The 26,060-nt window shown below is 40.2% G+C and overlaps 1 protein-coding gene across 5 annotated transcripts in view; it reads right to left on the bottom strand.

The window, feature by feature from the left end:
* Window positions 1-972: 972 nt before the first annotated feature.
* XPO1 (exportin 1) overlaps window positions 973-26,060 on the bottom strand; it is a 60,294-nt gene continuing 35,206 nt past the window's right edge. For all 5 annotated transcript variants that reach the window (XM_067462768.1, XM_060754626.2, XM_067462778.1 and 2 more), the window contains 19 exons: window positions 25,828-26,009; window positions 23,339-23,387; window positions 23,131-23,250; window positions 22,889-23,017; window positions 21,381-21,539; window positions 20,476-20,673; window positions 19,892-20,030; window positions 17,837-18,018; window positions 16,262-16,418; window positions 15,818-15,981; window positions 14,443-14,577; window positions 13,580-13,763; window positions 11,320-11,426; window positions 11,018-11,212; window positions 8,805-8,973; window positions 7,114-7,248; window positions 4,665-4,824; window positions 4,461-4,557; window positions 973-2,049 (listed from right to left, as the gene is read on the bottom strand). In XM_067462768.1, the coding sequence (XP_067318869.1) occupies window positions 1,903-2,049; window positions 4,461-4,557; window positions 4,665-4,824; window positions 7,114-7,248; window positions 8,805-8,973; window positions 11,018-11,212; window positions 11,320-11,426; window positions 13,580-13,763; window positions 14,443-14,577; window positions 15,818-15,981; window positions 16,262-16,418; window positions 17,837-18,018; window positions 19,892-20,030; window positions 20,476-20,673; window positions 21,381-21,539; window positions 22,889-23,017; window positions 23,131-23,250; window positions 23,339-23,387; window positions 25,828-26,009 (2,808 nt within the window). In that variant the 3' untranslated portion in view covers window positions 973-1,902. The remainder of the gene's footprint in view (window positions 2,050-4,460; window positions 4,558-4,664; window positions 4,825-7,113; window positions 7,249-8,804; window positions 8,974-11,017; window positions 11,213-11,319; window positions 11,427-13,579; window positions 13,764-14,442; window positions 14,578-15,817; window positions 15,982-16,261; window positions 16,419-17,836; window positions 18,019-19,891; window positions 20,031-20,475; window positions 20,674-21,380; window positions 21,540-22,888; window positions 23,018-23,130; window positions 23,251-23,338; window positions 23,388-25,827; window positions 26,010-26,060) is intronic.

Raw genomic sequence — 26,060 nt, 5'->3', positions numbered from 1 at the left:
GTAGGTTGCACAAAAAGCTTTCACTGGAAATGACAGCTGCCACAACTTTGAGATCTTATATCTAGAATTAGTAAGTTATATCTTGTAAGTATTAATAGTACTCAAATTCAGTATGTTATTCTTCTTAGACAGGTACTGCATAAAGGATTTCCACCTAAAATCCTGGATCTATAACAAAGGCACAATACAACTATTTAATTATGATATTCAAATTTTATATAAAAAGATGAACATTAAGCATCTATTCTCATTTTCTTTAAACAACGGCACATCAATGACGCATTAAGAAAACCCAGTGTGACAGCCTAAGGACCGAAGGCAACACGGATGCCAACGGCCCCAAGATAAACCAAGTAGGGAGTTTGATGTACAGAAGAGAAAATGCTGGGAGAAGTGTTGAGTGAACATTATTTAACACTGACACTGTCGAATGTTATTTCATTTGTTAGTCTTTCATCATACCATCAACTGCTTGAGAAGAGCCACTAAAAATCAGTTTTAAAAATGGTAATGTTGGAAAAGCTACACATGGGAGCAAACGTAGGTTTCAAGAACAGATCCGAGATGTAAATATTGCAATGTGTATGTTGGGTTGTTGTGAGTTTTCTGGGCTGTGTGGCCATGTTCCAGAAGCATTCTCTCCTGACGTTTTGCCGGCATCCTCAGAGATTGTGAGGTCCTCACAAACTCTGAGGATGCCTGCCACAGACGCAGGCAAAACGTCAGGAGAGAATGCTTCTCGAATATGGCCATAAAGCCCAGGAAACTCACAACAAACCAGTGATTTCGGCCATGAAAGCCTTCGATAACACAATGTGTATGTTGCTTTTAAGAAGTTTCAGTCGCTCTGGAAATACCAGCCAGATACAAGTCTTGGTTGTCCTCCCAGCACTTCTCTACAGTTCATATCCTCCAAATTTAAGGCGACGAGAGCATCCCAACAAAACAATAATAAAGCCAAGGAAAGGAAAATAAATGTAAACCAAGTTTATTTTGCTTTTTAAGTAGTGTTCTTTAAAGCACTACAGCATGGTAAACAATGTAAATTAGTAGAAGTCATCTCAAAAGCCAGAGTTCTTCTTTAATGAGCTTGTTAAAAAGATGCAGCCTATTCTAACAGGATAAATATTTTTAACCATTTCACTTCGAGTTAATGAAGGCTCACAAATGAGCAACACTCCTCATTGAGGAAAACAAAAAGCTGTTGTCGACAAAGCGACAGCACACACACAAAAACAAAAGAACTGTGTAAAAATAACTAACTGTACTGTGTTCCCATACTTTTTTTTCTCCAAGTTGCTTTACAATGGGATGATATGCACATGATCTTGCTGCAAACTTGTCATATGACTTGCAAATACTGGTTGCCTAGCCTAGCCATTAGCCCCAAAGCTGCTCATTCATATTTGATGGCGCAGCAATGCTCCTCCTCCTCCTCCTCCCCCTAACAATTATCTGATGGATTTACATATTATCCTTATCTCCTAGACTGCAGAGCAGGCTAGACAGAAAGTGATCCCTAATTTTTTAAAAAATCTCTGCTCTAACTGGAAAAATGTATAATTCTGCAATAGACTTTACAAGTTATATGTTTTGCCTCTTCTTCTTTTTTTTAAATCCTTAGCCACAAAATGGGCATGAAGTGTTTTCTTTTTGTTTAAAATGCCTTAATTTTTCAACCTCATGCAAATCTAAATAAAGATGACCAAAACAAAAAGCTTAAACAATGGAAGGATATTTCACAGAAAATTTCTTATACAAAAACACATAAGAAAAAAAGGGCCACTAGGTGACATCTGAAATTTACAAATTGGCATCATTTTGGTCAAGAAATACCCAAGTCCTGTTTTCTTCTACAACTAAGCAGCTGCAGAGGAAGAAAACAGCGCAACTGGTTATTTTTTAATCACACATTTCCTCAGGAATTTCATGTGGATTAAGGATGCCAGGGACAGACATCTGTAGTTTGTGTTTCTCCTCCTGGGCCTGTCGAAGAGCCGTCTCTCTTTCCTCCAGGAATAAGTCAGATGTGTCTTCACCTGCAAATTCCTACAAAAAGGGAGTTCAAAATTAAAAAGCTGTTACTGCATCCTAAAACACAAAACATTCCAGAGCCTAGAGATCCATCTCACTTGTCAAGTTCTTGAACTGGATTACAACAATTTAGTATATGCATTATAAGAAGTAGATCAGAATTAGTAGTGTTCTTCTTTACTGCCTTTGAATTTTGAATACAGTTACCAGAGATTTCCTTTCTCTGGTTGGGGCAAGGCTGGGAATCCCATGACCTAAACACTCTGTTGAGAAGTTGTCTCCTTCATAGAATCATTTATTTATTTATTTATTTCGAGGTTTTATATACCGACCTTCTCACCTTCAAAGAGGGATTCGGACCGGTTCACAACATGTGTTAATATACAAAAAATATACAATAACAACACAATGCCACTTCATTACACGGTTAAAATATCAGCACTATACATGTTAAAACATTATCATCACAGTTAAAAGAGCCAAATCATAGAGTTGGAAGCGACCTTGTGGGCCATCCAGTCCAACCCCATTCTGCCAAGAAGCAGGAAAATCACATTCAAAGTACCCCCAACAGATGGTCGTCCAGCCTTTGTTTAAAAGCCTCCAAAGAAGGAGCTTCCATCACACTCTGGGGCAGAGAGTTCCACTGCTGAACAGTTCTCACAGTCAGGAAGTTCTTCCTAATGTTCACATGGAATCTCCTTCCTGTAGTTTGAAACCATTGCTCCATGTCCTAGTCAGGGCAGCAGAAAACAAGCTTGCTCCCTCCTCCCTATGACTTCCTCTCACGTATTTATACATGGCTATCATGTCTCCTCTCAGCCTTCTCTTCTGCAGGCTAAACATGCCCAGCTCTTTAAGCCGCTCCTCATAGGGCTTGTTCTCCAGACCCATTATCATTTCAGTCGCTGCCTCTGGACACATTTCAGCTTGTCAACGTCTCCCTTCAACTGCGGTGCCCAGAACTGGACACAAATTCCAAGTGTGGTCTAACCAAGGCAGAATAGAGCATGGGTAGCATGACTTCCCTAGATCTAGACACTAGGCTCCTATTGATGCAGGCCAAAATCCCATTGGCTTTTTTTGCCGCCGCATCACATTGTTGCCTCATGTTTAACTTCCTGTCCACGAGAACTCCAAGATCTTTTTCACACATACTGCTGTCGAGACAGGTATTGTCCCTCATTCTGTATCTTTGCATTTCATTTTTTCTGCTTAAGTGGAGTATCTTGCATGTCACTGTTGAACTTCATATTGTTAGTTTTAGCCATTTATCCCTCTAATCTGTGAAGATCGTTTCGAATTCTGCTCCTCACTTTTGGAGTATTGGCTATCCCTCTCAATTTGGTCCCATCTGCAAACTTGATAATCATGCCTTCTAACCCTTCATCTAAGTCATTAATCAAGATGTTGAACAGAACCGGGCCCAGGACGGAACCCTGCTTATGGTACTCCACTTGTCATTTCTTTCCAGGAGTAAGAAGGGGGATTGGTGAGTACCCGTTGGGTTTGTTCACTTTTTTCAATTTCCTTTGCTCATAACAGAACTAGTGTGCAGAGCTCTTTCTTTTTGTTTTGTCCAGCCTTTTCCTAATCTTTTATCCACATTTTCTGACTCAAACAACAAAAGCCCCCTTTTGTATTTCCTTTTTCTCTCTAATGGGACTCATAGGGAAAGCATTATGTAACCCAACACATCAACCTCTCAATTATTTTACTCAGATGCAATTTTCATATATTTATGGCTGTTTCCCCTACTGTCATATCTTTTGTTGTGACCGGTTACACTTAGCCCTGTGGTTTCTAATGTACTAAAGCCCAAGTTACTTATATTGCCATTGGAATCAATCCAAGCTTTCAAGAAAAGGGTGCCATTCCATTTTTAAAGGACTATATTATGCCAAGTATATCTGAACATACATTGCATGTGCCTTCCTCATTTGGAAGTCTCCTTCCAGGATGGAACCAGAACTAAAACCAGCTCAGCAGTTCAGATATTGGCTATAATAACTAAAATACATTCATGAGTGAACAGTTTTGCTGTTGACAACTACACGCCTACCAACTGAACGTGCAGCACAATGAGAGACTATTCATGAGAGACTAAACAATAGGTCTTCTGACACAAAGCTATGGCTAAAATGCCTTTCACTGTTTGTGTAGCACAACATTTCACCAGCATACCCAGACTGGAATGGCCAGATCGAGCCCTTGCGTAACCAGTTGCAAGGCAGTCAATCCAGTTGTGCATCCAGTGGTTAAGGACCACACCTACTGAGCATCCCAGGCAGCATGACAACTCTGAAGATACCTCCTTGCACAAACTTTAAGCAAAAGCATGTGCTATAGAAATAACAATTGTGCCAGAAGAAAGCTGAGAGTCCCAATCTAGTGAAATATCTGTTCAAAGAGGAAATCCCACATACCTTTATCTGCACTAGGAAGTCCCTAAGGTGTTCCTTGAAAGCAGGAATATCCTGATTTAAACTGAAGAGTCCTGTTACAAACAGTTTAACCTGTGCACTATGACGGGGAAAGAAGAAAAAAAAACACGCCGAAAAGAGCCAGTTAATACTCAACAGAATTTACACAAAAATTATCCTTAAACTGTGAGAATCAACCATACTTACTCTTGCAGATGAGGAAATGCAGACTTAAGGAGATTAGCAACATACTCCTGAATAAACATTTGGTTGTTCACTGGATTTCCAGGATTTAGCGGAGTACTTATTTTTCCTTCTTCTACTAAGTTGAACATGTATGCAAGAATTGATGCATGCATCGTCAAACCTGGATGAAGTAAACAAAGAGAATAATATATTTAGAGCTCCATGGGGAGTGGCTTAGGAAGCTGGGTATGTGTAGTTTGGAGGAGAAGCCAAAGAGGAAACGTAAGAGCTGTATCTAATACATGAAAGGATGTCATGTTGAGGAGGGGAAAGTTTGTTTTCTGCTGCTCTGGAGACATAATGGAGCATTGGATTCAAAGTATAGGGGAAAAGATTCCACCTAAAAACATTATACCAGGAATAACCTACTGACAGTAAGAGCCTAAGAATGTGGAGTCTCCTCTGGAGATTTTTGAACAGAGGATGGATGGCCATCTGTGGGGAGTGTCAGATTATGTCTTTCTGCCTGACAGAGTGGGATGGATGGCCCTTGTATTGGGATATGAACGATGAGCTGTTAGGATCATAACCTATTGGGGATTATGACCTGTTAGGATCAGAACCTTTTGGGTAGCAGAGTTTCGGAAGTGTTCCTTTAGTTTACTAGGTAATAGGTGATTTCTGAGCACGTAAATAACTTATTTCTATTCTATGTTCTCAGCAGACGAAGATTTGAGCTGACTTCTTTAAAATAGCATGTTTGTTTTACTTGCAACTCTATGTATTTAAATATACAGGCAAATTTCTTGTCAGGTTAAACTTTAAGATGTTTCAGTTTGTATCTTTAACTTATAGACTTTATCAGTCTCATCAAAACTATATTGCTTTGTACAGTTCTCTTTCATAACAGTCTACTTTCAAGGGAACACAAGCCACAACCGTTTTCAAACTTCCCACACTGACTTCTGTACTCAAACAACTCAAGCCTCAATTTTTTTTTTGGTCGTGTCAGGAGTAACTTGAGAAACTGCAAGTCGCTTCTGGTGTGAGAGAATTGGCCGTCTGCAAGGACGTTGCCCAGAGGACGCCTGGATGTTTTTTTTTTTAATGTTTTACCATCCTTGTGGGAGGCTTCTCTCAGGTCCCCACATGAGGAGCTGGAGCTGATAGAGGGAGCTCATCCGCGCTCTCCCCGGATTCAAACCTGCGACCTGTCGGTCATCAGTCCTGCCAACACAGGGGTTTAACCCACTGTGCCACCCGGGGCTCCAAGCCTCAATTGTCATCCTTTTAAACTGAATTCTAAACAGTTATTGAACCAGTTACATGGTCTGCAGCCCCTCCCACTGCCTCAAGAACACAGAGCAGTTTTTCTCAACCTTCCTAATGCTGCGATCCCTTTATACAGTTCCTCATGTTGTGGCGACCTCCAACCATAAAATTATTTTTGTTGCTACTTTGTAACTGTAATTTTGCTACTGTTATGAATAATAAATATCTGATATAAAGGATGTATTTTCATTCACTGGACCAATTTAGCACAAATACCCAATAAGCAGACATTTGAATACTGGTGGGGTTGAGGTGGGATGGATTTTGTCATTTGGGAGTTGTAGTTGCTGGGATTTATAGTTCACCTACACTCAAGGAGCATTCTGAACTCCACCAATGATGGAATTGAACCAATCTTGGCACACAAATCTCCCATGACAGAAAATTTTGGAAGGGTTTGGTGGGCATTAACCTTGAGTTTTGGAGTTGTAGGTCACCTACATCCAGAGAGCACTGTGGACTCACAACAATGATGGATCTGGACCAAACTTGGCACAAATGCCCAGATGTCAACACTGGTGGAGTTTGGGGAAATAGACCTTGAGGTTTAGGAGTTGTAGTCACTGGGATTTATAATTCATCTACAATCAAAGCGCATTCTGAACCCCATTGATAGAAATGGGCCAAATTTCTCACACAGAACCCGCATGACCAACAGAAAATACTGGAGGAATTTGGAAGGAATTGACAGTAATTTAGGAGAGCATAGCTGCTCTCCCCTCCCCGCTTGGAGTCTCAGAAATAGCTCTCCCTTTCGCTGAGAGGCTGGCCAATCACAGCAGGAGGAGGGCTTTTGGTGGGAGGATGTGCCATTTGTTTCCAAAAAAGAAGATAGGCCAACAGAAAATATTGTATTTTCAGATGGTCTTTGGTCACCCCTCTGACACTCCCCAGGGGTCCCAACCCCGGGTTGAGAAACACTGACACAGAGCTAAGAAAACTGCAAACCAAAGAAGACACACGCTTCAGGAAATAAACAACACACTATAAACAGACAATACATTAAGGCTCGAGAAGGTTACTATCTCCAACACCTTGGGGTTTCTTCCAACTCTGATTCTATGAACAAGTTCTTCTCCTCCTACCTTGCTATAGGCAAAGGCCCCTTAGCTTCCCCACCATGTTCTGCAATTGTTACCTGCAGTGTGAGACGTGTCCGTTACAACAGAGAAAATGTGCTGAAGAATGTCACAGAAGTAAGTCTGATAAAAACTCTGGGCAGCAGCTTCTTCTTGTGCAACGTTTTGTAAAAGTGTGTAAAGAATCTGAAGGCCTGGGGGAAAAAAGTACAAAGCTAAGTAAAGGTTTTACCTACTACTAGTAATCATTATATATACAGCACATACCAAAAAACAAAACAAAAACAGAACAAAAATCATCATCATCATAATCTTTATTTATATTCTATCCTATCTTCCCGGAGGGACTCAGGGTGGACTCCAAACATAAAAGGCAAACATTCAATGCCTGAACATAATAGCAATACACCCATAATGACGAAAATTGACAACCCATCATATAAAAGCAAATTATAACTGAAAAACTAAAATTAAATGAAAAATGCAACCTATTATATCAAACATGAAACAAAACATCAAAACATCAGGTTGTTTGGCTAGGTATATAGAAAACAACCTCCGTTCTATGTATTGCTGAAGGCTTTCATGACCGGAATAAATAGGTTTTTTGGGCTGTATGGCCATGTTCCAGAGCATTCTCTCCAGAGAAGTCTACTTAGGGATCCCCAAACGCAGCTTTGCCCACACACGAATTAAGGAACATGAAAGGCACTGCAGACTACTTCAATTTGAGAAGTCAGCCATAGCAGAGCACTTGATGAACCAACCTGGACACAGCATATTATTTGAGAACACAAATGCTGGACCACTCTAACAACGACCATGTCAGGCTACACAGAGAAGCCATTGAAATCCACAAGTATGTGGACAATTTCAACAGAAATGAAGTAACCATGAAAATGAACAAAATCTGGCTACCAGTATTAAAATCTCTAAAATTGTAACAGTAAATAAAGAACAACAGTCCAAAACAGGGGAATTCCAGAAAAGAAACAATCAGGGACAACTAATCACCTCTCAAGAAAGGATTCCCCCAGGCAGTAAGCCAAACCTTGAAACTGCTAGGCCATTAAATGCTAATCAACGCGGCCAATTGAAACATTCACATCTACCTCGAATAGAAAAGACTTCTTTCTCCCACCCTGGACATTTCACAGATATAGGTAAAGGTAAAGGTAAAGGTAGTCCCCTGACATTAAGTCCAGTCATGTCTGACTCTGGGGTGTGGTGCTCATCTCCATTTCTAAGCCAAAGAGCCAGCGTTGTCCGTAGACACCTCCAAGGTCATGTGGCCGGCATGACTGCATGGAGCACCGTTACCTTCCCGCCGGAGCGGTACCTATTGATCTACTCACATTTGCATGTTTTCGAACTGCTAGGTTGGCAGAAGCTAGGGCTGACAGCGGAAGCTCACGCCGCTCCCCGGAATCGAACCTGCGACCTTTCGATCAACAAGCTCAGCAGCTCAGTGCTTTAACCCACTGCGCCACCGGGGGCTCCCAGATATATAAACCCCATTTTCCTAGTTTCCAACAGACCTCACAATCTCTGAGGGTGTCTGCCATAGATACAGATGAAATGTCAGGAGAGGATGCTTCTGGAACATTGCCATACAACCTGAAAAACTTACAGCAACCCAACCTTCGTTCTGCCATGTAAATTTGTTTTGGTCAGAGAGGGGTTACTTATGCCAAACTACATTATGTATTGAAACACGGAGGATCAGAAAATCTGGACGACGTGTATTCACCTGTATCCGCAACGTTTCTCATTGTGTGCTTGAAAGCCCAAATGATAGAGTCCAGTACTAATTTGAACTGTGCAGGTGGGATGGCCAGGAATGCTGGGAAGCAATGAGAGTTTACAGCTTGAAGTAGCAAGAAAAAGTTTGTTCTGTGTTCAGGGTACTCTTCAAAGTCCTAACAGCAAGAAAGTGAAACAAATTACTCCTTTTTTGTGCACAAATGGTAAAAATAAAGCATAACAAAAGAACCTTTTTGAAAATCTAAACAGAAGAATAAAATCTTCAACATCACAGTCGTACTACAATAGGCATACACTTATGCTTAAAAGTCTTGAGTCCATTTTAAAAATAGCACCAACAAAATGCAAATCATGATCTGGTTTAGAGCGTACAATACACGAGCAGACTATAATCCTAGACAACTGAAGGGCAAAGGAAAGGGCACAGGAAGTTTATGCAAGATCGAGGAATGGACAGGAAGCCAGGGAAGGATTTAGATATTGGAGTCACAAGGTCAGATGATGAAAGGTGAACATAATTTTAGAGTAGATAGTAAGCCACACTGCTACAAACATTGGAGGGGAAGGAAGAGACTGAAGAAGGAAAAATGAGGTTTGGGGGCTATATTCTGTCCTGGAAAATGTGGCACTGACTACATTTTATAGCACAGCGAGAGGTCTGCCTTTACAGATCTCCTTCAATAGAGTTCTTCTCCTCAGAAAGTGGAAAAAGAATCAGTAGTCACCCCTGCTAAGTATTTTTATTTGCAGTAGACTGATAAAAAAGCCCGAAACATACTTGTAAGAGTCGTATTATAGTTCGAAAGAGAAATGACAGAATATGGTTCACTCTCAAGAAACCCCAAGGCATTGCTGTGTTCCAATGATGTGGATCTATGCAAGAATACAAGCAGCCCCCAAATTACGAACTCTCTGCCCCGGAGCATGGTGAAGGCTCCTTCTTTGGAAGGTTTTAAACAGAGGCTGGATGGCCATCTGTCAGGAGTGATTTGAATGCAATATTCCTGCTTCTTGGCAGAATGGGGTTGGACTGGATGGCCCATGAGGTCTCTTCCAACTCTTTGATTCTATTCTATACGAGAAAGACTTGTTCTTAAGTTGAATTTGTTTGTAAGGCAGAACAGGTACATTTTAATTGTAACTCCAACCAAAAATATACATATATATTTATCTGGATAGCATAGGCAAGAGTTCCCATGTGGTCTTTGTTTTGCTGTCTGTGCCCCTGTTCGTAAGATTTTTTTTCCAGAAATACTAAAAATTAACTAGGATTTTTTAATTACAAAAATATGAATCAAGCACTGAATGGGTAAAATGTATGCAATGACTCAGCAAAAGCTGCAGTTCAATATAAGCAGGTGTGCCTGTAGCTTAGTAGCTTCAGTCTGTGCAAGGTCTTTGTCGGAGAAGGGCCTCACTGTGTTAGTAGGCCTCAGTATGAGAAGGCCTCAGTGTTAGTTCACCTCAGTGTGAAAAAGGCCTTAGTCTGAGAGAGCCTTAGTGTGAGAAGGCCTCAGTGGCAGAAAGGCCTCAGTTTGAGAAGTGTGGTGTGAGAAACTTTGTTTGAGAGAAGCTCTAGGTTGAAAGCCATTGTGTGTGAAGCTCCAGTGTGAAGGCTGCTGTGTGTAAAAAGCTACTGTGTAAAACTTCAGTGTAAGTTTGTTGTGAGAAGAGGCTCTGTGAGAGTGAAGCTGTTTATCTTCATGAGAAAGAAGTCCAGTGTGGAAGTGTAAAGAACTTTATTTGTGTTATGGAAACCTTGTCCTTGTAAGTAGTACGACCATATTATTTTGCTATAAAGAAAAGCCTCCTATGGAAGAGATAACATTGATCTGTGTGTATCTGTTCTTTTTATCACTTTGGCTACTGGTGCTAGGTCACACTGTTGCTAGTAAGTTACTCTGCTGTGCATTTATGAGGAGGGACTTTTGTTAATAATCCAACTCACAGACTTCACCTCACTTTCTGTCCTTGTGACAATTGGATTTTGAAAAAAAATGGTTTCTTGTGGAAACAAGGATTGGTGAACAAACTTTAGTGGAGACACCTTTTCCCCATGATAACTCTATCATGAACGAATTTCCCTTCCAAGGGGTAGATTTCTATCACTTCCTGTTGTCTCACCCCCTGTGAGTCATTTGTAAGCCGAGTGTTTAGTACTCAGGGACTCTGCCTGTATAGATGAGAGTATTAGATTACCTTGTTGATCATATTCAATGTGCATTCAAAGACAGCATCAAATATCTGAGGTATTTCAGCAGTAATGTGTCCCCCCAACTTGTTTACTATTATGGCCATTGTACTAAGTACTTCAGGCTCCCTGGCAGCTGGAACATTCCTCTGGTAATCAATAAGAACTGCGTCCAGCAAAGGGGGAACAAAGTTTTCAGCTACCTGGAAAAAGAAACACAGCCATGTTTTAATACAAAGTATGCATTAAAAAAGTTTTGTATGTGTACCTTTAATTCATTGAGGCTGCTGTACAATAAGAATTCACTTACCATTTGAGGGTCATTGGATCTGCTCACCCAGCCGGAAATTAGTTTTAACGTTTCCCTTTTCACTGTTCTCATACTTCTAATCAGAGGTTGCTTTGTAACCATTTCACCTGGAAAAGGGAGGTGTGCCAATTATAATCCAGGAATATACTTTGTAAAATGGTATTTGTTAAAAATATCGTAACCCTCTAAGCCAAGGGTTCCCAAACATTTTGAAGCAAAAGTTTTTCGAGGAGCACCAAGAGATGTTTGGTTTAGTTCTATCTATGTTCTATGAGGCATATCACATACAATACATATATGGACGTATGAATACTAAGGTATATAATAAGGTATATGCATCAGTTGCGCCCATACCTTGGGAAGTCAAAAGTGGCCATGGTGGTCCATGCGCGGGTTGCATCTCATATAGACTACTGCAACACACTCTACGAGGGGTTGCATTTGAAGACTGTTTGGAAGCTTCAACACTAGTCCAACGTGCGGTAGCCAGATTGGTAACGGGAGCAGTGTATAGGGAGCACACAATCCCCCTATTGCACCAGCTCCACTGGCTGCCGGTTTGCTACCAAGCACAATTCAAAGTGCTGGGTTTGGCCTATAAAGCCCTGAATGGCCCCAGCCCAACTTAGTTTTTCGAATCCCTCTCCCTCTATGAACCATCACAGAGGTTAAGATCTTCCAAGGCAGGCCTGCTCTCAGTTCCACCACCTTTGCAGGTGTTACTGGTAGAGACGAGGGACAGGGCCTTCTCAGTGGTGGTGCTTTGGCTTTGGAATACCCTCCCCAGTGAAATTAGATTGGCTTTGGGAGCAAGCATTTGCCCCAGCATAACTATCTGTGCAATACAACTGGAATTGACCCTAGATAGATGAACAATTATTTAATTATATAGCTTTGGATCTATGCACAACTGTCATCTAATGTTTGTATATATTGTTTTAAATGGTTGTTCAATTGCTTTTGATTGGTGTTGTTGTTTGGGCATGGAATAATGCCAATTATATAAGTCGCCCTGAGTCCCCTTCGGGGTGAGAAGGACAGGATATAAATATCATATATATATATTTTTATATATAAAATATCTATATATTAATAAAGGAAACAATAGTAATGAACAACTGGAGAAAATATTAGTCGTTATTTAAATTTACAAAATGATTTAACAACAAGTTAACATATTTGAAAAATGTTACAATGTTAAATGTACACCCGAAGTTAACAGTTTGCCTGCTTCTTGTGGCAGAGTTTAATGCAGATTCCCTGAAATCTCCCTCCTCCCCATGTCTTCTTTGAATGCCTGGAGCACCCTCACTAACAAAGGTCCAGCTCAGATTTTTTCCAATTCTCTTCTCTCTCCTTTTTCTGTCTTCTGCCTTTCAAACACATCCACTGCCTGAGTTGCTTGGCTCGCTGTGTCCTTGTCCCAGCTCTGATCCTGTGATCTCTGCTGGCAGTTCCTGAGCTCAGAGCACTCAGCTTTTCTGTTTTCGTGCAACAACTTGCTCTTGCTAACCGATCTGCTCCAATGGACAGCCCAAGAGTGGTCACCCATTTGATGCACTGCATGCCCAAAAGCTTGCCTCACAGAGATGGGAAAAGTGGAGGGAAGCAGCACAGCGCTGCTGCCACATGCCCACCCCGGTAAGAGTTAAGAGGAGAAGGGAAGCAGCATGGTGCCAACTGATGCGGAGTCTCTCACACTCACGGACTCCAAGGGCTCCGTGGAGCACACTTTGGAAACCCCTGCTCCAACCATCCACATTATTTTTCAAAAAACAACTTGTCTCCAAAATTGAATTATCACAGAGGTCAGAACAGCTGACTTGCATTAGGATCGAAAGCCATCAAATTGACCTCCTTGGTCAAAGAGTTCCAAAGCCTCTATCTTGATCCCAACCAAATATGCTTTACTTATTCATCGAGCACAAAATAGCCAGGACTAATAATCTTTGTAACCAGGAAATCCTATTTATAATTCTGGAAAGCCGAAACTTAACTATACAGATTATTGAACAATTTAAGTGCAAAATCTGTTTTGGGAATTACAACACACCTCTCAACCTTAATCCTGTTACTGCACTGAAGGACAGTGTTTCAGGATTATGTATCTCCTCTGATACGAATCTCCCCTCCCAACTTGGGAAAGGTTTTGTCACCACTCACTGTTAATCTATCCTTAAGCCGAGGTCATCAGTCCTCAAACCATGAGTCATGGTGGTTAATGACAAACAAAGTTATCAATCAAGACAGTAATCCTTACCATTTGCTTGAATGGCTGCAGAAATATTTTCACTTAGGCACTTGTAGACATTCAGCATATCCAGGTAGATTCTCCCCAGCTGAATTACAAAGGGATGCCCAACAGCTTTACATGCTCTCACGTTCGTTTTTAGGATGCTACCCAGTTGCTTAACTGTTTCAGAGTCCTTTAGAATATCAACGTTCTGTCGAATGAAAGTGAGCCATGTTTACATAGTTCTAGGCAAGAAAGGCAAACTTTCAAGAAATACTACATGAACATTAACATAATGAGCGCTTCTTCAATTAATGTAAATAAAACTACAGTATTGTGTTGTTGAAGGCTTTCATTGACAGAATTACTGGGTTACTGTGAGTTTTCCAGGCTGTGTGGCCATGTTCCAGAAGCATTCTCTCCTAAAAAGATTGCTTCTAGAACATGGCCACACAGCAGAAAACTCACAGCAATATAATATTGTTGTACATACTGAGGGAAAATATTTTCCCTTGGTGTCTAAATAATCAGCTAACTAAGTACAGTTAATGAGCTAAGCCTCAAACGGGGAAAATAAAATTGAGATTCAAGCCTTTCTAAGGAAGTTTGTTCTGTCAGGTAGAAACAAAACAAGTAGAAAGTTGAAATGAAATGAAAGACTAATTCCTGAAATGAAAGACTAATTGCCTTTTAATATCCGAGTTACCTAGATATATCTACTCTGTGGAAAGAGCATGTCAAATCAAAACTGCAAAGAAAAAAAACCCATAAATACAAAGAAATATTCACTGCTGGTCAATATCTTCCTAGAATGACCTATCTTAAACCAAAAATCTATTTTTCCCTTAAACTACTGCCATGTTTTGCAGCACCATGGACTGTTTCCTTACTTTTGTGGCCTGCTGAATTATGCTGTCCCATACTTGATTAGGTAATAACATATATTTCTCTATCAAATGTTCTTGTACTGTCTGATCAGTCTGTGCACCAATCATGTATCCAACTGCTTCATAGAAAGTGTGCACCTACAATTGGAGAAAAAACATAGAAAAGTAAGTAGCTGGAAAGTCTGAAAAGGGCAAGTATACTAATGTGCTTAGATATAAATGCATCTCAGAATCCCTTCTGTTCTCTCAAATAAATGCTCGTCTTTCAGATTATGATTAATTCATTGACATTCTCTTAAAAGGCTTAAGTGACGTAAATGCAAGGGTGGTCTTGTTCACCATACAGTAACAAATTCAAAATCTGGGTTGTTGTAGGTTTTTCCGGGCTATATGGCCATGTTCTGGAGGCAATTTTTCTCCTGACGTTTCGCCTGCATCTATGGCAAGCATCCTCAGAGGTAGTGAGGTCTGTTGGAAGTAGGAAAAATGGGTTTATATATCTGTGGAATGACCAGGGTGAGACAAAGGACTTTTGTCTGCTGGGGCTAGCTGTGAATGTTTCAGCTGATCACCTTGATTATCATTCAATGGCTTGGAAGGGCCTGGGGGGAATCTCTTGTTGAGAGTGATTTTATGTGCCTGTTTGTTTCCCCTCTGTTGTTTTGCTGTTGTAATTTTTGAGTTTTTTAATACTGGTAGCCAGATTTTGTTCATTTTCATGGTTTCCTCCTTTCTGTTGAAATTGTCCACATGCTTGTGGATTTCAATGGCTTCTCTGTGTAGTCTGACATGGTGATTGTGAGAGTGGTCCAGCACTTCTGTGTTCTCAAATAATATGCTGTGTCCAGGCTGGTTCATCAGGTGCTCTGCTATGGCTGATTTCTCTGGTTGAAGTAGTCTGCAGTGCCTTTCATGTTCCTTGATGCGTGTCTGGGCGCTGCGTTTGGTGGTCCCTATGTAGACTTGCCCACAGCTGCATGGTACACTGTAGACTCCTGCAGAGGTGAGAGGATCCCTCTTGTCCTTTGCTGGACGTAGCATTTGTTGGATTTTCTTGGTGGGTCTGTAAGTGGTTTGTATGCTGTGTTTCCTCATCAGTTTCCCAATGTGGTCAGTGGTTCCCTTGATGTATGGCAAGAACACTTTTCCTCTGGGTGGATCTTCATCTTCAAAATCCTTATCACTACAGAGCTTTTGGATATGAAGCCATGATGTCTGCACAATCACAAATAAATGGATATGCACCAACCTCCCAAGGTAGTAAATTCTTCCTTTGGAGCACTTTCGGAGAAAGACCATCCACATTACAATGCAGCAAATTAGCCATTCTGTAGCTGACTGTGAATGAAAGGAATCTATATAGTTAGGAATGAGGTACCTGTTGTGGCTGAAGATCACAAATTATCGTATTAATATTGTTCAGGATCTCGTCAATGAATGGCATGACCTCTCCCACCTGGACTTGAACAAAATGCCTGCGGCATTTCTGAGCTATTTTTATAAAAGTATCACAAGCCATATCCTGGACACCATCATGGGTTTCTAAAGATAGAGCAGAAACAAAATTTTAGCTAAAACAACCTTATAGTGTATATTCAGCACTCAAGTTCTCAGTCTGGAGAATACTAAGTTTCGTAACTTCGTGTACAATAAAAACAGTCTCTATTTTTAAATGATACATTAATAGGTTCTTACCAAACTCTGAGAATACAGTTTCTCAAAGTTCTTCATGCTAAAAGATTTAACTATCAAACTATTTGGAAATGTAGATCATAAATAATACTTATTCACTAAAGACCAAAGGAAATGCTAGAGAAGTTACCATGCATAAACTCAAACAGCTTGTTGACAACAGTCTTCAGAAATTTCCAGTGGGCTCTTAAAAACCTTGGGTATTGGCCTACAATATACATTATATTGGATGCAATAATAGCTTTATTATCTTTTCCTCGTTTTTGTTCGCAGAGTCCTAGGAGGTCCTACAAAAGAGAAAAAAAAATCTTTATTTATATCCTGATTTTCTCCCTAAATGGGACCCAAAGTGGCTCACAATGTTTTAAAAAAACAATACAGATCCAGCATACATAATAACAGTAATCTATAAAATCATATATACATTAAGATCTAAATAAACATAAATAAAAGTGTTTATCAAATACAAAAAAATGACAATTAAGAGTTAGTAGTCCTTCATAGCAGTTCTGAAAGCTAAAGTAGCAAGTGCCTATGCTATTAAAGGAGCACGTGTCTATTCTATTAATAGCTTTTAAACTGTTACTTATTAATGTTTGTATTAATACGTAATTTTAATTTTATGTAGTGATTTATTTATTTATTTATCGTGTCATCCGCAACCAGAACATTGTATTACATTTCTAACAGAACAAAACAAACAGATAAAAAAAACAACAACACAAATTTTGCAAACTTGGGAGCTGATTAAATGTCCTTTGACCAGTATCTGACCACTTGGAGTGATTGTTTACTGTTGTTTTTTGTTTATAGTATTTTTTGTATCTATGGATAGTTGTAAGCCACCCCGAGTCCCTTCGGGGAGTGGGGGCGAGGTATAAATACATTTTCTTATTATTTTCAGAAATGCCGATTTATTTAATTAAAGGTACACAGGGTGCAAACCCTCTTTCATTCAAAGGCATGTAAGTTAGTGGGCTTTACTTTGTAGTAACACATTTTCCAATTGCACACAGAATGAAGTCATACTTCCTGCTGCTTCTGCCTTTATTGGATTTTTCAGAACTACCGCTCCAGTGGCAAAAAAGGAAATCCTTCCTTTAAAAAAAGCTGTATTTGGAGCCTACCCTAACGACCGCATGTGTGTTTGAAAGACTGATTACTAATTTTTTTCTTGACATTGACAAAATTTTACACTACTTTTATCAAACTTGTTATTTTCCTTTGCAACGCATAGTTATTACCTTTGAGGCTGCACCCATTTCTCAAAATGAAGGAAAATACATGAAATCCTATCCATTTCCCAGCGGCCAAATGGCTGCTGGCAACTTATAGCCCCTTCTTTGTTGGAAAAGCATGGTAAGAAGAACAGTTTGCCTTTTCCCTCAGCTGAAGTAAGACAAGATTTACTTCTCTCTCTAACAAAACACCAATTTCCATCTACTCTGGGCCTACAGATGTGGGAAAAAGTACTGTCTGGCACCATCTATGGGTTATATGGGTGTTGTGTTTTGTCTGACTGCAAAATATTTTAAAGTCACATGGGGTACAGCAATGAGAAAGATATTAATTGTGTAAGAACTTCATAAAATCCCAATCCTTTCCTAGAATCTGACCACAGATTGTTATCCCCTGGTAATGCTCAGCTGTAGAAAAGATCTGCTTGGTACTTCCCAAAAAGCTTGTAAAATTTATTGTGACAAACCTTTATGACTGTAACAAGAAACCTCTTCTCGTCTTCTTCGTGCATTGCTCCGCTGATGGAGCCTATAGCCCAACAAAGAGTGTTTAGGTTTTTCCAGGACCATTCAGTACCATTTACTTGATTGTGAAGCTTTTCTGTCATGATTCGTTCCGTATCTGCATAATCCAGGTGGGTAAGGTAAACTAGAGACAACAATAATTAAGAGCAAATTGGTCAGTGGATTCAAAAGCCATCTCTGCTACATAAACCACACAATAATACTTGAAAAGGAAAGTGCTACAACAAACTAGATGAGCTGTAATTAAAATATACAGCAGAACATGTAGTTCAATATCACAAATAGAAAGAAAAGAGACATTTGATTCAATTAGTTTAGTCTGCATACACACACGCACACACAATATCTATACAAATAATCAAAGTTAAAATATATAAGGGTTTATGTGGTTGGAATGCCCACTTTCACAGACAGGCTCCCACTTCCAGAAACAGCTATGATCCCCACCCATGAGAAGCCATCAAAGCACCCCCCCCCCCACACTCCAATGACACTGCAGGTTATAGTGAGCGGCATGAACATGTACAAGAGCCCTGCCAGCGTCTTCCACCAACACCATACTGCCCACCACCCAAGTAAAGGCTTTCATATGAGGACAATTTCATCCTATGTGTTTCCCCCACCACAGACATCCTAGTGTTTTTTACTCTCTCTATTTGTGTGGAATTTGCATCACCCCGCCCACTGACTCTCCTTTAACTCTTTCCTATTATTTTCTGTGGAACACAGCAAGCAGAGGAACTGATCAGCAACTGAACATACTAGAGGTTTGGGGAGAATTCGCCATGATTTATAGGAGTTGTAGGTACTGAGATGCATTGTTCCCCTCTAATCTAAGAGCACTCTGAACTCCACCAATGATGGACCTGGAACTAACTTTGCACACAAAAGCTCCATGGCTAGCAAAAAATACTGGAGGTATTTGGAGGGATCTATAGGAGTTGTAGTTCATCTACATCCAGAACGCATTATGAACCCAAACAATGATGGATCTGGACCAAACCTGGCATGCATACCCAATATTCCCAAATTTGAATACTGGTAGGTTTTGAGGGGAATTGACCTGGACATTTTGGAGTTGTGGGTACTGGGATTCATAGTTCACCTGCAATCAATAACCCCTCTGTACTCAACCGAAGATGGAATTGGAACAAACTTAGCACACAGAGCCACTGTAACCAGCAAAAATATATATACTGGAGGTCTTTGGGGGAAATTCACCTTGATTAGAAGGAGTAGTTCACCTACATCCAGAGAGCACTATGAACCCAAACGCCGATGGATCTGGACCAAACTTGGCACACATATCTTCCATCTGAACATTAGGAAGAACTTCCTGACTGTGAGAGCCATTCAGCAGTGGAACTCTCTGCCCCGGAGTATGGTGGAGGCTCCTTCTTTGGAAGCTTTTAAACAGAGGCTGGATGGCCATCTGTCAGGGGTGCTTTGAATGCAATATTCCTGCTTTTAGGCAGGGGGTTGGACTGGATGGCCCATGAGGTCTCTTCCAACTCTATGATTCTCTATGATCTGATATATGGAAATTTGATTACTGGAGGGATTTGGGGGGAACTGCCCTTCCTTTCTGGAAGTTGTAGTCCACCCAGAACCAGAGAAACTGTGACCTCTATCGATGATGAACCTGGACCAAACTTGGCACACAGAACCCCATGACTAACTCAATCTACTGTAGGAGTTTGAGCATCTAGAAAGAATACCCCACTCATTTCTAGAATCATCCCATGTTGAGGAACACCTTTCTAAATGCAAACTAACAATCAGAGTTCTGTCAAAGTTGTGTAGGTCCCGTTTGGTCTGCTATCATTTTATAGATATTTACACTCCACTTTTTCAAGCCAAGGTCTTTACTGAAGACTGTAATCACTTCCAGCAACTGAAACCCCTTCTCCAAAAGCACAGGACAGCAAATCTGCCTTAGACTGCTTCTTTCTCCAGAAAATGGAGCATGGCTGTTACGTAAATATAAAGTTACTTACCTAGCGTTTCCCTCATGTTCTTGTACAAATTGATAGAATCTGTATCTTTCATGAATTCTCGGACAACTTCCCCCTGGTCGTTTTCCACCACAAGCACTTCTTCCGGCTTTGCCATGCGGCTCACCATCAACAAGCGCACCTGTATTTGAGAAAACACACAAACTCAAGCATTTTCAGCATTTTCAAAGTATTTTCAGGCAGTCTCCTTATTTCACTTTCGGTAAGAGGAGACTACACTAAGCAAATTGAATTTATTTATATCATTTCTACCCCGCTCTTCTCACCTCCGCAGGGGGACTCAGAGCAGCACTGAATATTTGCCTTATATATGTAAAACTGTAATTGGCCAAGTCCAAAGATAAAGTGGAATATTTAAAAAGTGTATTATTATTGCTATTATCTTGTTCATAACCTGTGGACTGCATGTATAAACCATCTTTTACAATGGTAGTGATTGGATAAATCCCTAAGTGTATTCTCCTGCTGAATACAGCAATCCAAGAGACATCTTTTAAATAATAATAATAATAATAATAATCACAAAATATGGGCAGAATCAGAAACAAACAAAGGTCTTCCTTTACCTTAGATAGTACAGGCAGATATAGTTGTCTCCTGGGTGGAACATCAAAATGCTGAGTTCCTGAAAGTAATGGAGATGCAGATGTCGAAAATGGACTCTCTCTGTATAGTTCAGCAGCAAGATGATTCCAATACTCCAGACAAATCTTAAAGATTTCAGTTTCTTCAACTTCAGACACCAACAGCATGTAATGAAGAGCCTAAAACAAATGTATACAGCAGCTTAATAATTGAAACGACATGTGAAAGTGGCAAAAAAATAACTTAGTGATGTGCTAAAGCACATGCAAAAATTTATAAAATCTGATCAGCTTCTGGTGGAGCCTATCAATGATTTGGTGACTTTCTCAGGACGAGAACATCTCTAGAACTGAGCATGGAAAAAAAACACATTATGGCACTGTCATTGTGTCAAGAATGACAGTTGCTAACAAAAAGAGAAGCACATGGACAGACAGGGCAGGTATGACTAACCAGTTGGGGCAATTTATTATTCTACGGAGTAGAGAGCCACAGGTCTAGAATGTGTCTTGACATATTTTTTTGTTTTTGCAGCGTTGTCTATGTAATGTCTTATTTGCGCTGCAGAAAAGGAACAATGATCAAATCTGGGACAAGCATCCAGCTGACAAAAGAACTATAATTTGCGACACAGATTTATCTGGATTATGAACCAGTTAGTTAGTTGACTCTCACGGCTGACTCAAGAGTTCTCAACTTATTCTTCTGTAATACCGATGAGTTAGGGAACAGTGATCTAAAATTGCATGCAAATAAGGAAGATGGGATTGCCTCACACATTCAATACCAATTCAATAGTACTGCTACAATAACTGTGGCACTGGATTTTTCAGGTGTGTCTGAAAAATTCAGCTGCTGAAACCAAATCTATCCAATATGAACTTACTTCCATTAATGTCTCTCTGAGATTTAAGCGTTTCTCTATAAGTTGGCCATGCTCTTTTAGAAAGGTACATAGAAACAAGCTGAGATTCTGAATAAAGTTCTGCTCATCATCTTTTCCATTGGAGTACGCAAGTCGAATATTGGTGTTCAAAGGAAGCATCTAAAAACAAATGGGAATGACATTATCTTCTTGAATAGGAAGCCTCAGTAACATCAACTATCTATTTTCCTGGTATTGCACATTTGCCAAAAATAAACAATGATATTAATTTATCATTTAAAAGAGTTGGTAAAAGACTTTGCTACTCTTACCTTTCTTACATTTTCATTGAAATAAGCTACACAAAAAGCTGGAGCTCAGCTTTACACTTGGGGTGCAACCTGGCAGCAAGTAACAGTTCAAATAAGGTATCCCCAGCATGGAAAACACTAATATCACAAATACTAGAGCTACAAAGCAATAACTTTCAACGGGGCCCATGAATATAATAGCAAAAAAATTAAAATCCCAACTACTTTTAAGCAGTTATTCTAGTACAAAGATTTTTTTTAATAGTGTCAGAAGTGACTTGAGAAACTGCAAGTCACTTCTGGTGTGAGACAATTGGGTGTCTGCAGAGACGTTGCCCAGGGGATGCCTGGATGTTTTACCATCCTGTAGGAGGCTTCTCTCATGTCCCCACATGGGAAGCTGGAGCTGACAAACAGGAGCTTACCCCATCGCACGGTTTCAAACCGCCGATCTTCAGGTCAGTAGTTCAGTGGCACAAGGGTTTGACCCATTGTGCCACTGTGGCTCCTTAGTACAAAGGCTCAACTACATACTTTGGCTTCCTTTTCTCTGGATAATACCCATTAATAGTTTCACTGAGATCAATAGGATTTCAGGCCACATACAAGTCCTATCAATTTCTGTGGAACTTGGAACACTAGCCACAGATACATGACTAAACATCTGAAACGCAGTAAAGTTAAATTTAATGTGAAAATACTAGAACATCATAAAGTTGATACTCTAAGAAGCAAGCAAAATAAGGTATGGTTTTCTTGCTTGCACTTGAAAACCTGGAATGCAATGAAATTCTATAATAAACTTTTCTGAAGCAACTGAGGGGCAGAAGTCCATTCTCAAAATTTACACTGAAATTCTGGCCAAAGTTAGGTCTGTCTTGGTTAAAGAGAATTTTATGACCAGTCTGTCCATAGCCCTAGCACAGCTGTTACAAGGATTTTCTGTCAGACTCCAGAACTTGGAGAACAAAGTGTTCCTGCTGCCTGGCACATCTGAGATGAACCAACCAGTTCATATTAAAAGTCACATTCATATAAGTCACATTCATTGCCTACCTACTCTTATCTAGCCTGGAAGGTGAATAAAACAGACCTGTGAAAAACTGCTTCAAAAAAGACATCAGAACCTTATTCAGCGAGGGCAGAAGAACTAGAGAGGGAACTGAAAATAGATACCCATTTGCAAACCAGAAGACTCACCAAAAGAATCAAAGTTACCTGTTTCAGCTGCATCATGGTCAAGGTAAAGAGTGTGACGAACTGTTCCTCATACTGACTTACACTGACACCAGCGATTTCTGTGAGGCACTTCAAGGAGACGTTTCGGAACATAGGGACATTTAAAAACTGTGGAGGGAGAAAATCAGTGAGTTACACTAGAAAAGCCTCACACTTTGCTGCAGCCAAAATCTCATTTTAATTCTCAGTCTTTTCTTTCTTAGTTTAGGGCAAAGACTCACTTTGTATATTAGTGTGCTGATTAGCTTGGTCTCAAAAATATAGCCCAGTGGAATCCAGTTGAGGAATCGAAGCAAGGTTTCCAATGTAGCATGGACCAGTGGAGCATTCTGTGAATTTTCCTGTAAATCAAAATGCATGTAAGCACTTTGGCAATTATAATTAACTTTGAAAACTTTGTAAAGAAGAAGATATCATGACAAGACTCACCATCACAAACTGACACAATTGAAATATCTGTGAGAACTCATTGCACATGCTAGAAGGGAAAAAAAAAAGGAAGGGAGGGAAAGAGAGAGAGAAAATGAAATTCAGCCTCTATCATAATTACTGTATATCATGCCATTGCTAAGACTACTGTATATTGCTCCAAAGCAGTGGTTTTCATCCTGTGGGTCCCCAGGAGTTTTGGCCTACAACTCCCAGAAATCCAAGCCAGTTTACCAGCTGTTAGGATTTTTGGGAGTTGAAGGCCAAAACATCTGGTGTCCCACAAGCTGAGAACCACTGCTCTAAAGCAAGCTTGGACAACTCATGGCCAACATGTTGCAGTTGTCCCTGCTGCAGAGCTCAATACCAGCACATTTTCATTTAAGACTAGCCGTCCCCTGCCATGTGTTGCTGTGGCCCAGTCTGTGTATATGTATTTAGTGTATGTATATATGCATATGTGTGTTTATTTATTTATTTATTTCAGAGTTTTATATACCGAGCTTTTCACCTCATAAGAGGGACTCAGCCCAGTTTCCAAATATAAAAACATATACAATCGGTAAAAATATCAAAATACACATTACAATAAAACATTAAAAAAGCACATATATTTAAAACTACAGTGGTCAGTCGTCATACTAAAATCGAATATACACCGTCTTCCATCCAGATCATTGTCTCATTCTTCGAAAGCCTGTCTCCATAATCACGACTTCACCTGTTTCCTGAATGTCAGGATTGTTGGGGCGGTTCTAACCTCTGGCGGGAGGGAGTTCCAGAGTCGCGGGGCCACCACCGAGGCCCTGTCCCTCGTCCCCACCAGCCACGCTTGTGAGGCCGGTGGGACCGAAAGCAGGGCCCCTCCAGACGATCTTAGTAATCTTGATGGTTCGTAGGGGAGAATACGTTCGGAGAGGTAAACCGGACTGGAGTCATTTAGGGCTTTATAGGTTAACACCAGCACTTTGAATTGTGCTCGGAAGCTAATTGGCAGCCAGTGGAGCTGGTGTAACAGCGGAGTGGTGTGCTCCCTGTACCCAGCACCTGTTAGTAATCTTGCTGCCGCACGTTGTACTTGCAGTCTTCAGAGGCATCTATATATGTGGTTTTGCGCATGTGTTGCGATGTATTTTTTATTTTTTGGCTTTTAAAGCCTTTTCCACTGTATTTTTCAGTATTTTTATGCATAATGGTAACTCGTTAGCTTGATAAGTGTATTGTGTCCAAATTTGGTCTCAATTCGTTCAGTGGTTTTTGACTTATGTTAATCCTACAAACGGACATTACATTTTTATTTATATAGATAGAAGAAAGATTTCTGGAAGCTAACACCATATTTTAAAGGCAGGACTGTGTCCCTGGCAGCACAGTTCTGCTGCCAAATAAGACATGTACTTTTATGGCTTTTTAGAGTAGTTCAACTAATGACAAAGTACTAATTCACACAAAAGTAGGGATGTTTACCATGTATACCTTAACTGAAATTTTGATTTCTAAGTACAACTTTATAAATGCTTCCTCCCCTATAACATAGCCAATATGTATGCATGCAAGCTCTAGTTGAAACAAAGTGTCTGACAAATAATATCCAAATATGTTATTTTTTTGTTATTCCATTTGTAGCATCCCTTTTCTATGGGAGTAAGATACCTCAGATATTCAGGTCCCTGAGATCAATCCAATTTATGCATTTCCTAAATTGTTTTTCAAGGTAGTGTAATGTGTAACACTAATCTACAAGTCACCAAAGAGTAGGCACTGAAACTAGGTAAATGTAAGCAACATAGTGTCAATGATCAGCACTTAGAAGCAGAACAGTTCATGTTTATGTAGTTTATGAGAATATTGTCTAGGTATTTTTAATTACAAAAATGTGAGTCAAGCACAGAAAGGGTTAAATAGATGCAATGACTCAACAAAAGCTGCAGTTCAATATAAGCAGGTGTGCCTGTAGCTTAGTTGTGATCAGTTTGTGAGAGGTCTCTGTTGCAGAAGGGCCTCAGTATGAGTAGACTTCTGTGTTAGTTTGCCTTAGTATGCGAGAGGAGTAAGTCTGGGAGAGCCCTCAGTGTGAGAACGGCCTCAGTAGCTGGTGTGTGAGAAGCTTCGGTGACGGAAGCGCCAGGTTGAAGGCCAACGTGTGTGAAGGTTACTGTGTGTAAAAAGCTACTGTGTGAAGGTCCTGTGTAACTTCTGCGTAAGAAGAGGTTCTATGAGAGCGAAGCAGTTTATCTGCATCAGAAAGAAGCCCAATGTGGAAGTAAAGAAGGAAATGTAAAGAACTTTGTTTGTGTTATGGAAATCTTGTTCTTTTCAATAGTGCAATCATATTACTTGGCTATAAAAAAAACCTCCTATGGAAGAGATAACACTGGCCTGTGTGTTTTTATTCTTTTTATCACTTTGGGCTACTAGTAGTGGGTCACACTGTGCATTTATGAGGGCCTTTTGTTAATACACCTACTCGCCCAACAAATATCACTTACCTGTCTTTCAAGTGTTTGGCTTTCACTTGCGTTATCTGCCCACTGGAAAAGTCAAAAACTTCTTCACTTAGCAGCTTAAGGATTACCATGTTATTTTGGCAAAGGCTCTCACTTGTCCTGCTGGCCCCAACGATGTCACTGATGAATGTTGGCCAATGTTTTGGCCATTCTTGCTTTAGTATCTGTAAAACATGAAAACCGCAGGTAGCACAGTATTAGCTTTTGTAACACTA

The sequence above is a fragment of the Anolis sagrei genome, chromosome 1 (genome assembly GCF_037176765.1).
Source record: "Anolis sagrei isolate rAnoSag1 chromosome 1, rAnoSag1.mat, whole genome shotgun sequence".
NCBI classification, from domain to species: domain Eukaryota; kingdom Metazoa; phylum Chordata; class Lepidosauria; order Squamata; family Dactyloidae; genus Anolis; species Anolis sagrei.
Note: the sequence above shows the minus strand (reverse complement) of the source record. Positions and strands in the feature narration are given on the sequence as shown.